Consider the following 15,245-nt stretch of genomic DNA (forward strand, 5'->3'; position numbering starts at 1 on the left):
GCAACGTGGCAATTTATGTAGTTTCTAATCTGTGTTGTGTGTCTTATTACACTTCTAGTAATGTTGACACAAAATAATGAAAAAACCACTAGTATCAATCAGCTATATAAAAAATACAATGCAACAATTGTAACAAATTATTTTTACACACACACACACACACACACACACACACACACACCCCAAGTGATTGCAGAGCACACACATAAAAGATTACTGTGAAACTTCCTGGCAGATTAAAACTGTGTGCCCGACCGAGACTCGAACTCGGGACCTTTGCCTTTCGCGGGCAAGTGCTCTACCAACTGAGCTACCGAAGCACGACTCACGCCCGGTACTCACAGCTTTACTTCTGCCAGTATCTCGTCTCCTACCTTCCAAACTTTACAGAAGCTCTCCTGCGAACCTTGCAGAACTAGCACTCCTGAAAGAAAGGATATAGCGGAGACATGGCTTAGCCACAGCCTGGGGGATGTTTCCAGAATGAGATTTTCACTCTGCAGCGGAGTGTGCGCTGATATGAAACTTCCTGGCAGATTAAAACTGTGTGCCCGACCGAGACTCGAACTCGGGACCTTTGCCTTTCGCGGGCAAGTGATCTATCAACTGAGCTACCGAAGCACGACTCACGCCCGGTACTCACAGCTTTACTTCTGCCAGTATCTGTAAAGTATCTGTAAAGTTTGGAAGGTAGGAGACGAGATACTGGCAGAAGTAAAGCTGTGAGTACCGGGCGTGAGTCGTGCTTCGGTAGCTCAATTGGTAGAGCACTTGCCAGCGAAAGGCAAAGGTCCCGAGTTCGAGTCTCGGTCGGGCACACAGTTTTAATCTGCCAGGAAGTTTCATATCAGCGCACACTCCACTGCAGAGTGAAAATCTCATTCAAGATTATTGTGATTGGTAAGCTGTAAGCTTTCAGAGTCAGTGGCTCCTTTTTCAGGCTGAAGGGTTGAAGGGGAAGGAAGATGGGTGAAAGGATAAAGACTGGAGAGGTCTAGGAAAAGGGATATATTTTGGGAAAGCCACCCAGAACCACAGGTCAGCAGAAAATTACCATACAGGATGAGAAGGAAAGACCGATTGTTGGGGACTGTATCAGACGAGATTTGAAAACCTGAGAGCTTAAAGGTGGAAGACAGGGTAATATGCAAGGCAGAGATTACTACTAAAACATCATGCACGAGTTAATAAGAGTAAGAAGCCAAGTGCATTGAACGTAACAGAGGTGGGATGGGGCACTTCGGAGCACACCATTTGTGACTCATTAATATCCTGGTCTGGAATGTGTTAATCAGCTACTTCAACAGCGCCATGACTTCCTAAAACCATGCCCTGAAATGAGATACATTCTGTCAAAAATTTTGCCCACCACACCTAGAATAGCTTTTCATCGCCCTCCCAATCTCCGCAATATTCTTGTCAGACCCTATGGTTCTTCTGCACCCATCTCCCTACCCTATGGCTCCTACCCCCGTGACAATTACCGCTGCAAGACTTGCCCTATGCACCCTCCTACCACCATCTATAATAGCCCTGTAACTGGCAAAATATATACTATCAAAGGGAGAGCCACCTGCGAATGACACGTCGCGTACCAGCTATTATGTAAACACTGTTCAGCCTTCTACATCAGCATGGCTACAGCCAAATTATCAATTAGGATGAAAATGGGCATAGGGAGAGAGTATAAACTGGCAATTCACAATATCCTGTTGCAGAGCATGTTCTACAACATGACATTCGTGACCTCGGCACCTGTTTCCACACGCGCTTCGGGATTCTTCCCCGAGACAACAGTTTCTCAGAACTCCGCACGTGGGAACTAGCACTACAACATGTCCCAGGTTCTCGCCACCCACCTGGCCTTAATTTACGCCAATTTCTTCTGTCTCAGCTTTTCTACACTGTAACTATTCTTTTCTTAATTTCTGTTTCAATTTTCTAGATATTTCGTTGACTTTCCTGTCTATTTTTCACCACTCTCTTCCACCTCTATTACATACAATGCACTTAGCTTCTCACTGTTATTAACCCATGCATGGTGTTTTAGTAGTAATCTCTGTGTTGCGAATTACCCTGCCTTCCACCTTTAAGCTCTCAGGTTTCCAAATCTCACCTGATGCAGTCCCCAACAATCAGTCTTTCTTTCTCATGCCACACACAGATAAATAAGAGAGAGTGAGTTTTTGTGATATATTATTACAAAAATAATACTTTGACACTTCACGCATCTACCAGTGTGTAACAAAATATTATTTAGACAATGAAGAAAAGAGCAGCAACTGATTGCTAAATCTATCCATTTATTACAGCAGATCTAGATATGAACTATTACACAGCCATATTCAGTGCATATAATAAGTGACATTAGTCCAAACCGGTATGTAGCACACAATATTGGATGATGTAGAGCATACCGGAGACTAACGTAATTTCGCAATCAATTGGTGCTCTTTTCTCCATTGTCTATATTCAATGATCATTCCAATCTAGTTAAAATATTATACTTTGACATTTGTTTTATAATTTTTGTGTGTGTATCATCTGCTATTAACAAAAATTCGTAGGCACCGCTTGCATTATACCAAAATTTTCAATCATAGTTCTTGGATGAAAATTGTCCTGTTTTTATAATGTAGGACACTGGAAAATTGTCTCTGAAACCGTCATATATTTAAAAAGAAATTATACAGCAGCCTCATGGTTACAACATACAGGGTGAGTCACAAGATAATATTAATAACAGCAAGATGGTTGACACCAGAAGTGAACAGCAGAGAAATTCTATGGTCAGACTGGGATATTTATAGTAAGTGTAGGTTAGTTGCCATTGGTAATGGTGTATTCATTGCAGTAAAGAACTGAACAACATCAATCATGTATTCCAAAGGTGATTTAACTGGATCAAGCTAAGCATCAAAGGCCAATCAAAAAATGATAACTGGATGCTTTTGTTGACCACCTAGGTCAGCAGCTGTAGTGGTAGTGTGCTTCAGAGAGAACCTGCAGAATATTGTTAAAATTTTCCTGGTAATGCTGTTGTAATGGGGATGTGACTTCAACCTGCCAGGTATATATTGGGTGAGTCATGCTATCAAAACTGGTTCCAGAGACAGAGACTCGTGTGACATTATCCTGAATGCCTTGTACGAAACTGTTTCAGCAGATAGTTAGAACCAAATCATTAATGTAACATCTTACACCACCTAGTAACAAACAGATCTGATGATCATATTGAATCAGTTAATGTAGAGTAAGGTATCAGTAATCATAAGGCTATGGTAGCAACTATGACTAAGGATTTCACAAGGAATGTTAAGAAAAGTAGGAAGACATTTTTGTTTACCAAGAGTGACAGGGTACAAATTGCAGAGTATCTGAGAAGTCAGAATCCAATACTCAATGACAAGGACGAATATGTGGAACACAAGTGGAAAAATTCAAAAACATCATTCAATATGTCTTAGACAGGTATGGTCAGAGCAAGGTCTTAAGGGATGGTAAAGACCCACTGTGGTTTAATAGCCATGTTAGAAAACTGTTATGTAAACAAAGACAGCTTCATCATAGATTCAACAGAAGTCAAAACCTAGCTGACAAATAAAAGCTCAACAGAGCGAAAATGAGTGTAAGGAGAGCTATCAGAGAGGTGTTGAATGACTCTGAAAGCGTCATTTTGTCAGTCAATTTGAGTAAAAACACTAAGAGGTTTTAGTCTTATGTAAAACCAGTAAGCGGCTTGAATTCCTCTACTCACTCAATCGGTGACCATACTGGCACCAAAATGGAAGATAATAGAAAGAAGGCCAAAATACAGAAATCATTCTTCAGACATTGATTCATTGTGGCAGATTAGAACAAGGCCCATCCTTTCAATCATAGTACAAATGTCAAAATAGCAGGTATTGAGATAACTGATTGCAGAATAGAAAAGCAAATACCATCGCACAGTAGTGGAAAGCCATCAAGATCAAATGAGATACCTATAAGGTTCTACAAAGATGACATGAAAGAACTTACCTTCCCTTCCAGCAGCAATTTATCATAGATGCCTAGTGACTAGAAAAAAGTGCAGCTCATTCCCATTTTCAAAAAGGGCCATAGGACAAATGCACATAATTATAGGCCAATATCACTGAGATTGTAGAATTATGGAAGGTGTTTTATGCTTAAGCATTATGACATTTTTTGGGAACAAAAATCTCCTCTATAAAAATCAACATGGATTACATAAACAAGTTTGCGAAACTCAGCTCGCTCTGTTCATCCACAAATCGACAGATATAATGGTAATTTCTGGAGTACCCCAAGGAAGTGTGACAGCACCATTACCATTTACAACGTGTATAAATGATCTAACAGAAAGCATTGGAAGTTCTTTAAAACTCTTTCCAGATGATGTGATTTTCTATAAGAAAGTAGCAACACCAGAAGACTGTATCAATTTGCGGAATGATCTGCGGAGGATTAATGGTTGGTGCAGGCTTCGGCACTTGACCCTGAACGCAAATAAATGTAACATAATGTGCATACATAAGAAGAGAAATCCACTACTCTATAACTACACTATTGATGACAAACTGTTGGAAATAGTTTCAACTGTAAAATATCTAGGAGCAACTATCCAGCATAACAAGCATGAAGTAACTATTCATTGTCATTAGCAAGGCATCCAACAGTCAAATACCACTTTCAAAAGAGTAGACACATTTAAATACTTGGAAGTATTTTTAGGGAGCAGACTAGAATGGAAATTGAGATCAAGGCAAGGATGGCAGCACAAATGGAGGATATTTTGGCTTGCGGGATGTTCTGTGCAGTTTCAAGAAATTTTAAAACCATACCATACCAGAGTTTAATCCTCCCAGTATCTGTATATGGCCCTTGGAACGTTCACATGAAGGAAAACAGATGAACAAATCTGCTAGCCTTCGACAGAAACATATTAAGGACAATGTCTGTCCCAAGGAGGGACACTAAGTCACAGGAATGGGGGGTATTAAAAAACCAGGAACTGGTAGAGCCATATTTACAAATTAATATAATCTGAAGGATGAAGAAAAGAAGACCGGTGTGGTCTGGACACCTAATTAGAATGGAAGATAAAAGACTACCATAAGTAGGATTCTCAGGATCCGTGGTAGGCAGAAGGGGCCAAGGAATGCCATGAACAATATCAATAGGGATACGAAGGTGGTGGGCCAAAGAAAAGGAGAGTGGACAACGAAAGCCAGGAATAGAAATGACTGTTGGAGGAATGCGGAGGACACACATGGTCTCCCAGGCCAAAGTGACAGTTAAAAAGATTGAAGAAGAAGAAGAAGAAGAAGAAGAAGAGGAGGAGGAAGAACCATTCACAGCAACCTTATTGGAATGACCACGTAAAACAGGTAGTATGAAAAGCAGATGCCAGATAGAGATTCATAGCAGAATCCTAAGAAAATGTTACTAATCTACAAAGGAAGTGGCTTCTGAGGGACTTCTTCACCTGATTCTTGAGTATTGTCCATAAATGTGGGATCCTTACCAGGTAGGACTCATGGAAGAGGTGGTGGTGGTGGTGGTGGTGGTGGTGGTGGGGGGGGGGGGGGCAGGGGGGAGAGAGGGAGACAGGGAGGAGGGGGGAGAGAGGGAGGAGGGAGACAGGGAGGGAGGGAGGGGGACGAGAGAGAGAGAGAGAGAGAGAGAGAGAGAGAGAGAGAGAGAGAGAGAGAGAGAGAATGCAACAACCAGAGGCACATTTCAACAAGGGATGATTTTGCAGATGCAAGGGCATTACGTCGATGCTCAACAATCTCCTGTGGCAGACATTACAAGGGAGGTGGTGTGCATCACGCAGACGTTTGATATCAAAATTTCAAGAGAAAACTTTCTAGGAAGAAACAGATAGTGTATTACTTGCACCCACATACATCTCACGAAATGACAACAATGAGAAAATTTGAGAAATTAGAGCTAATACAGTGGCTTACCAATAATCATTCTTCCCTCATTCCGTTTGTGAGCTGAACAAGGTGTGTGGGTGGGGTGAGAGAGTGGGGTGGGAGAAGAATCAGATGGAAGTATCAAAAGTACCTTTCGTCGCACACTGTTAGGTGGCTTGCAGAGTATGATGTAGATGCTGTGAAACACAGTGAACAAAAACTATTTCTGCAATACTTCAGTTTTTAAAAATAAAGCAAGACGATTTATATATGGTTATTCACAGAGAAACTAAAAACATTATAAGACACTGAAAAATGTTATACGAAAAAGTGACCAACTGATACCTGTGTGGGAACTGAACTGCAGCCAGTACATCAGCTTCAGAACCTGTTTCACAAATAGTCCACTTTCCCATAACAAAAGGTACTTCTTCACAAATAAGGACACAACGGATACTGGTTGATGTGCGTAATCCTGTGAAAAGAGCATCAATTTGAGAGAGAACATTTTGAATGACTGGAGGGATAACAAAATTACAAGATGAATTTAACACAGTTTATAATAACTGAGGTGACAAAAGTCATGGCATACCTCCAAATATCATGTAGGAGCTGCTTTCGCCTGGCATAGTGCACCAACTCAATGTGGCATAGATTCAACAAGTTGTCGGAAGTCTCCTGCAGAAATATTGAGCCATGACAACTCTATAGCTGACTATAACTGCGAAAGTGTTGTCAGTGCAGGGTTTTGTGCACAAACTGACATCTCAATTATGTCGTGTAAACATTTGAGGGCACTCGTGCTAGACGATATGGGTGGCCCAATTATATGCTCAGATTGTCCAGAGTGTTCTTCATCCATAAAAATTTCATCGTTGTTTGTTGCAAATGATCTCCAAGTAGCTGCACATAACTATTTCCAGTCAATAATCGGTTCATTTGGACCAGATGACCCAGCCCATTCCTCATAAATACAGCCCACACCACTACGGTGTCACCGCCAGATTTCACGGTGCCTTGTTGACAACTTGGGTCTACGGCTTCGTGAGGTCTGCACCACATTCAGACCCTACCATCAGCTCTTAGCAGCTGAAACTGGGACTCGTCTGACCAGGCCATGGTTTTGCAGTCGTCTCTGGTCCAACCGATATGGTCACAAGCCCAGGAGAGGAACTGCAGGTGATTTCATGCTGTTAGCAAAGGGACTCCCCTCAGTCGTCTGCTGCAGCCCATTAATGCCAAATTTCACCACACTGTGTAACGGATGCATTCGTCGTATGCCCACATTGCTTGCTGCCATTATTTCATGCAGTGCTGCTTGTCTGTTAGCACTGACAACTCTACTTGTCTGCTAGCATTGACAACTCTACACAAACCCCACTGATCTCGGTTGGTAAGTGAAGGCCATAGGCCACTGTGATATCTGTGGTGAGAGAGAATGCCTGAAATGTGGTATTCTTGGGACACTCTTGACAGCACTGGACCTCAGTTCCCTAATAATTTCTGAAATGGAATGTCCCATGGGTCTAGTTGCAACTACCATTCTTTGTTCAAAGTCTTATTTCCTGTGGTGCAGCCATAATCATGTTGGAAACCTTTCCACATGAATCACCTAAGTAAAAATGACAGCTTGTCAATGCACTGCCCTTTTATACTTTATGTATGTGATACTACTGCCATCTGTATATGTGAATATGACTATCCCATGACTTTTGTCCCCTCCGTGGAAACATCAGCAACAACATCTACATTTTTATGAGAGTGTTATCTAACAATATGGCTAATACTGGTGCATTAAATCCAGTCATCCATTCCAGTGCCCTTTCTCCAGCCAATGATGGGTCGGAACTAGGACAGTATATCTACAACTACACAGAGCATTAACCATATCCGTATGTAAGGCCATTATTATGATGGGGTTGGCACTCCCAAAGGAATTTTAAAGCTACTGCCAAATGTGATGTCAATTAAGACCAAACAGTGTGCTAACCATACCTCAGTTCATGTCAGTGCTCCACTTTGCTATCAGTAGTTTAGTTTTTAACAGAAGTCAGATGCAGAAGATATGTCAGTTGGTTCTTAGTTCCGAAATATGCAAAATCTATGCCATTTGGCACTTTGATACCTGTGATTCAATTGTTTCTTACATTGTGACTTCTTTTATTAAGTGCACTGTATACAGACTTTTTTTTTAGAACCAAGATGATGTAAACAGTTATGAAACCTGAACGTGTCCTAATACATGATGAAAAGGAAGAATCACCCGAGTACCCAGTCTATCTATAATAAGGACCCGGATGCTACAAGGGTGGTTTGAAAAGTTCTCGGAATGGAATAGAAAAAAAGTACTTACACCACTGAAACTTTTTTTTATTTTTCAATGTAGTCTCCTTGTAGATTAATGCACTTTGTCTAACGATGTTCCAGTGCCTTGATCCCATCTCGAAAATGATTTTCCTCCAGAGCTGCAAAATAGTTGTCAAATCCAGCTATCAATTCCTCGTTTGAAATGAATCTTCATCCACCAAGAAAAATTTTCAATTTTGGGAAGAGATGGAAGTCTGACGGAGCGATGTCAGGCACATAAGGTGGGTGTGCCAACAATTCATACCTTACTTCATGTAATTTTGCCGCAGTGATGGCATGTGTTTTTAATCCAGCGTCAAAGAGTCACGGCACTCATCTTGCAGAAAATTTTTACAATTCTAATTCTTCAGTTAAAATGTGATATACCCTTTCGGATGACATCTGGCAAGCATGTGCAATTTCACACATTTCCATCAGTGATCCTCCATGACAATTTTGTGCACTTTTGCAATGATTTCTGGAGTAGTGACCCATCTTGGCCGACCACTGCACGGATCATAATCTAAGCTCTCCCGACCAAATTTAAATTCGTTTGTCCACTTGGCGACAGCTGAATATGAAGGAGCAGAGTCCCCCAGTGTATTCTGGAAATCAGCATGAATGTTCTTTGCTTTCATACCTTTCTTTATGAAGTACTTAATCACTGCTTGAATCTCCATTTTCTCCACCTCCGCAAATCACTAAGTGGGAACAACAACAGAGCCACATCACTGCCACAGCTTTCTTGACGTGGCATATGTTTGTAGGCAACAGTCCAATGAATATCATGTGAACAAATCGTTGCGCTAGTGCTAAACTCTTGGGCTGATTCTGAAAACTTTTCAGTCCACCTTCAAATATTATTTATATAGTCACTGAATAAAATGAAACCTTTGACATTGAAGCCAGATCTAAAGATAAGTACTCTTTCTGATATAACATTCCTTATGAGAAAAGCTTTCATTAAAGGAAAAAATAGTGTTTACCACCAAAAGAGGATGCAAACGATACATATTTTTGCTGGTTCGATTCCCTTTAACACTGTTATAGTTCTCAGGGGTCACTGGCTAAGCAACGGATAGTCTGGGAGAAAGTAGAGAAGGTGCTGCAAGATGACAACACTGGATCTTCAGAGAGTCCTTAGTCTTCACTGGTGGTTCTTGTGAAGAAGAAGAACCCCACATGTTGTTTGCATCAAATGCCAACAACTGAAAAAACTCATGAAAAAATGTGTGTCTATTGATCATACCTCAGACTGCTTGAGAGGAGCAAAATATTTCTTAAATATGGACATGCAAACACGCTATTGGCTGATCAGAGAATGAGTGGCTTCCTAACTACTGATAGTCTCTGCGAGTTCAAATTTATGCTGGTTGTAGTATATAATACTCCACCCACATTCAAGCAGATGATAGACAACCTGCTTGACACCTAAAATGTACAGGATATATGGATGGATGATACTTCATTTTTCTTTTGGGGGAGGGGTGGTGGTGTTTGTCTGAAGGACATCTAGGCTGCCTGACAACTGCATTGAAGTGTCTCTCAAACCGAATCCAAAATGATGCCTCTTTGTCAACCAAGAAATAAAAATCTTGGGCCGCCTAGTGGGTGGTGATGGTGTCCATCTGGGGGATATCAGTCACATATTTTTCCGACTCATTGGCAGATTGGTGATGTGAGAAGTTTTCTCATAATGTGATCATACTACCAGTGATTCATAAAGGATTTCTTTACAAAAACATGCCCCTTGCAAGAACTACTGCAGAGCGACACTAAATCTTCCCGGAACAAGGCACAATTAAAATCTTTTCTTGTCCTGAAGGAGGTGCTAACATCATCTCGTCCTAGCATTGTGTGAAGAGAATGCATAGACCGAACCTCACACCAGTGCTAGTGGCTCTGAAAAAGATGTAGTTCTAGTATAAATTCAGGAAGGTATTGAAATGAAACAGTGAGAGCTTATCCTACCAGAGTACTCTCCAAGAACACGATGAACTACTCTAAAACCAAGAAAGAGTGTCTTTTAGTAGTTTGGGTAATCAAAATGTTCTGATCGTACTTCTTTCACAAACCCTTCTCCATTGTGATTGATCACCATGCTCTATACTTGTTGAAAAGCCTGCTTGATATCTCAGGTCGACTGGTGACTTCAGGAAAGCATTGTCACTGTGGTGCGTAAAAACGGAATTTAACACATGGACACTAACTGCCTTTCAAAGCTTCCTGTGTTGGAACAAAGCAGCATGGATGAAATCTCATCACCTGGGATTCATGAAGTTCTAAACACAATTAGGCATCGGCCAGGCCCCTGTCAAGCCATTAGACATTACATGGGCCACTGTAAGGACTACCAGAGATGGGAGCGTCTGCCCCAAACCTCCTCCAGCACACCTGGTACCAACTCCAACTGCAGCAACAACATTCCACCTAGTTGGAATCAACCTCTTAGGGAGATTCCCAAAGTTGACAAACAGGTATTGATGGACAACAGTCTGCACTGACTACCTCACTCATCATGCTGTCACTAAAACTCTGCCAACTGTTGAAGCTCCAGAAACTGTAAAAGACATCATTCTGATGTGATGCTCCCTGATTGTGGAAAGTTTTCTAGTCGAGACTAGTATCAGTGGTAATTTCACGTTGCAATATCACCCACAGATGAATGGTCTCTCTGAACGATTTAATAAGACAGTGTCAGATACGCTATCACGTAGCAACATCACTCACAGATGAATGGTCTCTCTGAATGATTTAATAAGACAATGGCAGATATACTCTTAATGTATGCTGAACAGGGAGTTTGGGACACAGTTATGCCTGTCACAGCATTCACATGCAACAAAGCGAAGCAAGATACTACCTGGTCATGAGGTCAAAATGATGACGTTCCCATTTCAAAGAGATGATATTCAGGATGACTACATGAAACACCTCATCACCAGGATGGAAGATGAAAAGCAGATGGCTTGGACCCTTGATACCAAGAGTAGTTAGCGTCAAGCACTGACTAGTCCAGAAGACTTGGTATGGATTTTTACACCTGTGCAGGAAGTGGGACTATCGGAAAAGTGATCAAAATGCTACTTTGGGCCATCTGTATCCTTTGCTGCTTGTCGGATGTCACATATGAAGTTGAAGATTATGTCCCTCAAGATAAAAGTGCAGGGATGGCCATGTACTCTGTACGAAGCCTTATTACAGTCCTAGGTGCAGACTGATGATTGGAGAATTCTCATTCAAGGAAACCAGAGTCCCACCTGGTCATCACAAAGCTGCAATGGGTTAACTTCAACACACTATGAGTTAAGAGGATGTCACAACATGACCAGAGTGCGAGGATCCACCAGCAGTGCTGTACATAGGTCCACAGACAAGATCTAGATCCAGGGTGTTGCAGTCAGCTCTAATAAGAACTTCTGAAGCAGCAAGTCACTGTATCTTCAGGGGAGGGGGCAATGCGACAAGTGGTGCTGCATTCAGTGTGGCGTAGTGGTTTGCGTCACTGGCTGGTCTGCCACAAGTCACCAGTTCAGACTCAACCACCAGCAATCATTTGTTACTAGTGACCCAGTGACACTTTGTATGGGTAGTTTTAAGTAAGTATCTACAGCTAGACAATTTGTGTAGCATAGAGTATAATGTTTATGGACCACTCTGTAGCGTTATGAATAAATTTCAGAGAAAAATGATAAATGAGTGAAAGTCATTACTTTCACATAAATCACGCGATGCAAACAGTGTACGTCAGGAAAATTGTCTGAGGGCATGAACGTTGTGAGTTCCGTATTGAATTGGAATTTGGATTGGCGTCTAATGATGGGAGCACATTATGATGTATGTAATAACCAAGGTAAATATTGTACGTGAATTGTGTGTGTGTGTGTGTGTGTGTGTGTGTGTGTGTTTTTAGCTCATGTTACAGCACACATCTTGTGACACTTAGCACACACCATGCTGAATTATTGAGACTCATTGCTGCAGTCCTTTGTTGTGGACTCTTTATGACAGACTTCTTCAAAGTGCCACACAAAGAATTATGTCAGTTTCTATGTTTTATTCACGGAAGCAGGGAGCTGAAATTTGAGTCACCTGCTGTGCTGCTGAAAGAACACATTGTGTGTAAACGAAACAAAACTGCAGAAGTAGTTTTTCGGAAAACATTGTATTTGTGGAGGAAAAAAAAAAAAACACAACTTATTTTGAACTCGCAAGTTTTTTCACTATGCAGTTGTTGTCAAACGACAGCAGAAAAACTATTGGTTAAAAATACTTGATTATTTCATATTGTAGATGTAGCACCACACCCTGATGATGAGGTGCTACAATACTTCAAAGCAGAGTAACTCACTGCCCACTGTTCAATGAATTTGCAGTGAATTAAAAGTGCACTCTGCGATTGCTAATCTGAGGGATGCAGAAATTAGCAGTCTGAAACTGTTGTCATATTTTGAAATGTGTATCTCCAAATCACTGAGAGATGAATGTTAGTTTAAAATGTGCAGTGGGAAAAAAAACCCTGATACAGCCATGATTCTACCCCAAAACCTTTCAGCACCCAGCTAGATGCTCTACCGTTAGACCAGCAGACTGTATGTGAGTCAGACTCGCTTGCTGCATTCTCAAGAAACTATTGTTCTCTTGAGTTATGGCAATTGGTGGCATTTCTGCAACTTCACATTAATTTGTCATAAGTCAGACAGTCTGTAAGAAATATTTATAAATTATATACAAAAACCTTCCTTGTGAATCTATCTATTAGCAAAAACCCAATCAAAAACCCTACAGCAGTTTCTCAAAGTTCTTATGTTTTTAATGTTTGTATAAACTGCAGCACCCTCTGTTCAAAAGTTCAATTCTGGTCTGTTATGTCTGTTCATTGTATGTTCGTACACATAACAAACATGATTTTAGTCGTAAGTGATGTACTTCACTGACTAGCCAGCTTTCAGATTTGTACGAGGGCAGTTCAATAAGTAATGCAACACATTTTTTTTTCTAAAACAGGGGTTGTTTTATTCAGCATTGAAATACACCAGGTTATTCCCCAATCTTTTAGCTACACAACACTATTTTTCAACGTAATCTCCATTCAATGCTACGGCCTTACGCCACCTTGAAATGTGGGCCTGTATGCCTGCACGGTACCATTCCACTGGTCGATGTCGGAGCCAAAGTCGTACTGCATCAATAACTTCTTCATCATCCACGTAGTGCCTCCCACGGATTGCGTCCTTCATTGGGCCAGTGCCTCCCACAGATTGCGTCCTTCATTGGGCCAAACATATGGAAATCCGACGGTGCGAGATCGGGGCTGTAGGGTGCATGAGGAAGAACAGTCCACTGAAGTTTTGTGAGCTCCTCTCGTGTGCGAAGACTTGTGTGAGGTCTTGCGTTGTCATGAAGAAGGAGAAGTTCGTTCAGATTTTTGTGCCTACGAACACGCTGAAGTCGTTTCTTCAATTTCTGAAGAGTAGCACAATACACTTCAGAGTTGATCGTTTGACCATGGGGAAGGACATCGAACAGAATAACCCCTTCAGCGTCCCAGAAGACTGTAACCATGACTTTACCGGCTGAGGGTATGGCTTTAAACTTTTTCTTGGTAGGGGAGTGGGTGTGGCGCCACTCCATTGATTGCCGTTTTGTTTCAGGTTCGAAGTGATGAACCCATGTTTCATCGCCTGTAACAATCTTTGACAAGAAATTGTCACCCTCAGCCACATGACGAGCAAGCAATTCCGCACAGATGGCTCTCCTTTGCTCTTTATGGTGTTCGGTTCGACAACGAGGGACCCAGCGGGAACAAACCTTTGAATATCCCAACTGGTGAACAATTGTGACAGCACTACCAACAGAGATGTCAAGTTGAGCACTGAGTTGTTTGATGGTGATACGTCGATCATCTCGAACGAGTGTGTTCGCACGCTCCGCCATTGCAGGAGTCACAGCTGTGCACGGCCGGCCCGCACGCGGGAGATCAGACAGTCTTGCTTGACCTTGCGGCGATGATGACACACGCTTTGCCCAACGACTCACCGTGCTTTTGTCCACTGCCAGATCACCGTAGACATTCTGCAAGCGCCTATGAATATCTGAGATGTCCTGGTTTTCCGCCAAAAGAAACTCTTATCACTGCCCGTTGTTTGCAACGCACATCCGTTACAGACGCCATTTTAACAGCTCCGTACAGTGCTGCCACCTGTCGGAAGTCAATGAAACTATACGAGACGAAGCGGGAATGTTTGAAAATATTCCACAAGAAATTTCCGGTTTTTTTCAACCAAAATTGGCCGAGAAAAAAAATGTGTTGCATTACTTATTGAACTGCCCTCGTATTTGATTCTGGTTATGTTGTGACAATATGGCAGGTTGGGTAAAAGAAAATTTTCAAGATCATATGGCTTATCTGGTCCAAAAAATTAGAAAAGATGGAAATTTACCAACACGAGGATATAAAAACTGCTCTGACACACTGGTTTAAAAGTCTTCTTGCTTTCTTAGGAAAAATTAACTTTTATGCCTAGTGCACTGCCTGACAAAAATGGGCTCCTAGAAGGGGAGGAGGAAATGAAATGAAACTTCACTGCTTGAGAGGGCATGTGCTGTATATCAGTGATTACAAAAAAACAGTCAAATTTATAAGGAACTTGGCAGTATGAGCCCACTTATCAGTATAATGTTGCAACTCTTCTGGTCTCAATGCATGCACAGACTCTTTTGGAAAGGGTTTCATAAAGCTGTTGTATCCTCTCACAGGGCAAGCTCTCCCACAACTCTTGCAACTGGTTCTTGATATCCTGTGACAGAGTTGATGTGAGAGGTGGTCCCATGGGGGCAGATCTGAATAGTTTGCAGGCCACTGACATACATCAACATCACCCAGACAATACGTACACACATGTGACATGTGTGGATGAGCATTGTGCCATTGCTGCATGAGAGGTAACACATATGAACGCAGGACACCTGTGA

The 15,245-nt window shown here is 41.7% G+C and overlaps 1 protein-coding gene across 3 annotated transcripts in view; it reads right to left on the reverse strand.

Annotated features, from left to right (window-relative positions):
• Positions 1-15,245, reverse strand: part of LOC126187769 (centromere protein I-like) — a 351,829-nt gene that overhangs the window by 133,216 nt on the left and 203,368 nt on the right. For all 3 annotated transcript variants that reach the window (XM_049929046.1, XM_049929037.1, XM_049929054.1), the window contains exon 11: positions 6,270-6,399. In XM_049929046.1, the coding sequence (XP_049785003.1) occupies positions 6,270-6,399 (130 nt within the window). The remainder of the gene's footprint in view (positions 1-6,269; positions 6,400-15,245) is intronic.

The sequence above is a fragment of the Schistocerca cancellata genome, chromosome 1 (genome assembly GCF_023864275.1).
Source record: "Schistocerca cancellata isolate TAMUIC-IGC-003103 chromosome 1, iqSchCanc2.1, whole genome shotgun sequence".
Classification (NCBI taxonomy): domain Eukaryota; kingdom Metazoa; phylum Arthropoda; class Insecta; order Orthoptera; family Acrididae; genus Schistocerca; species Schistocerca cancellata.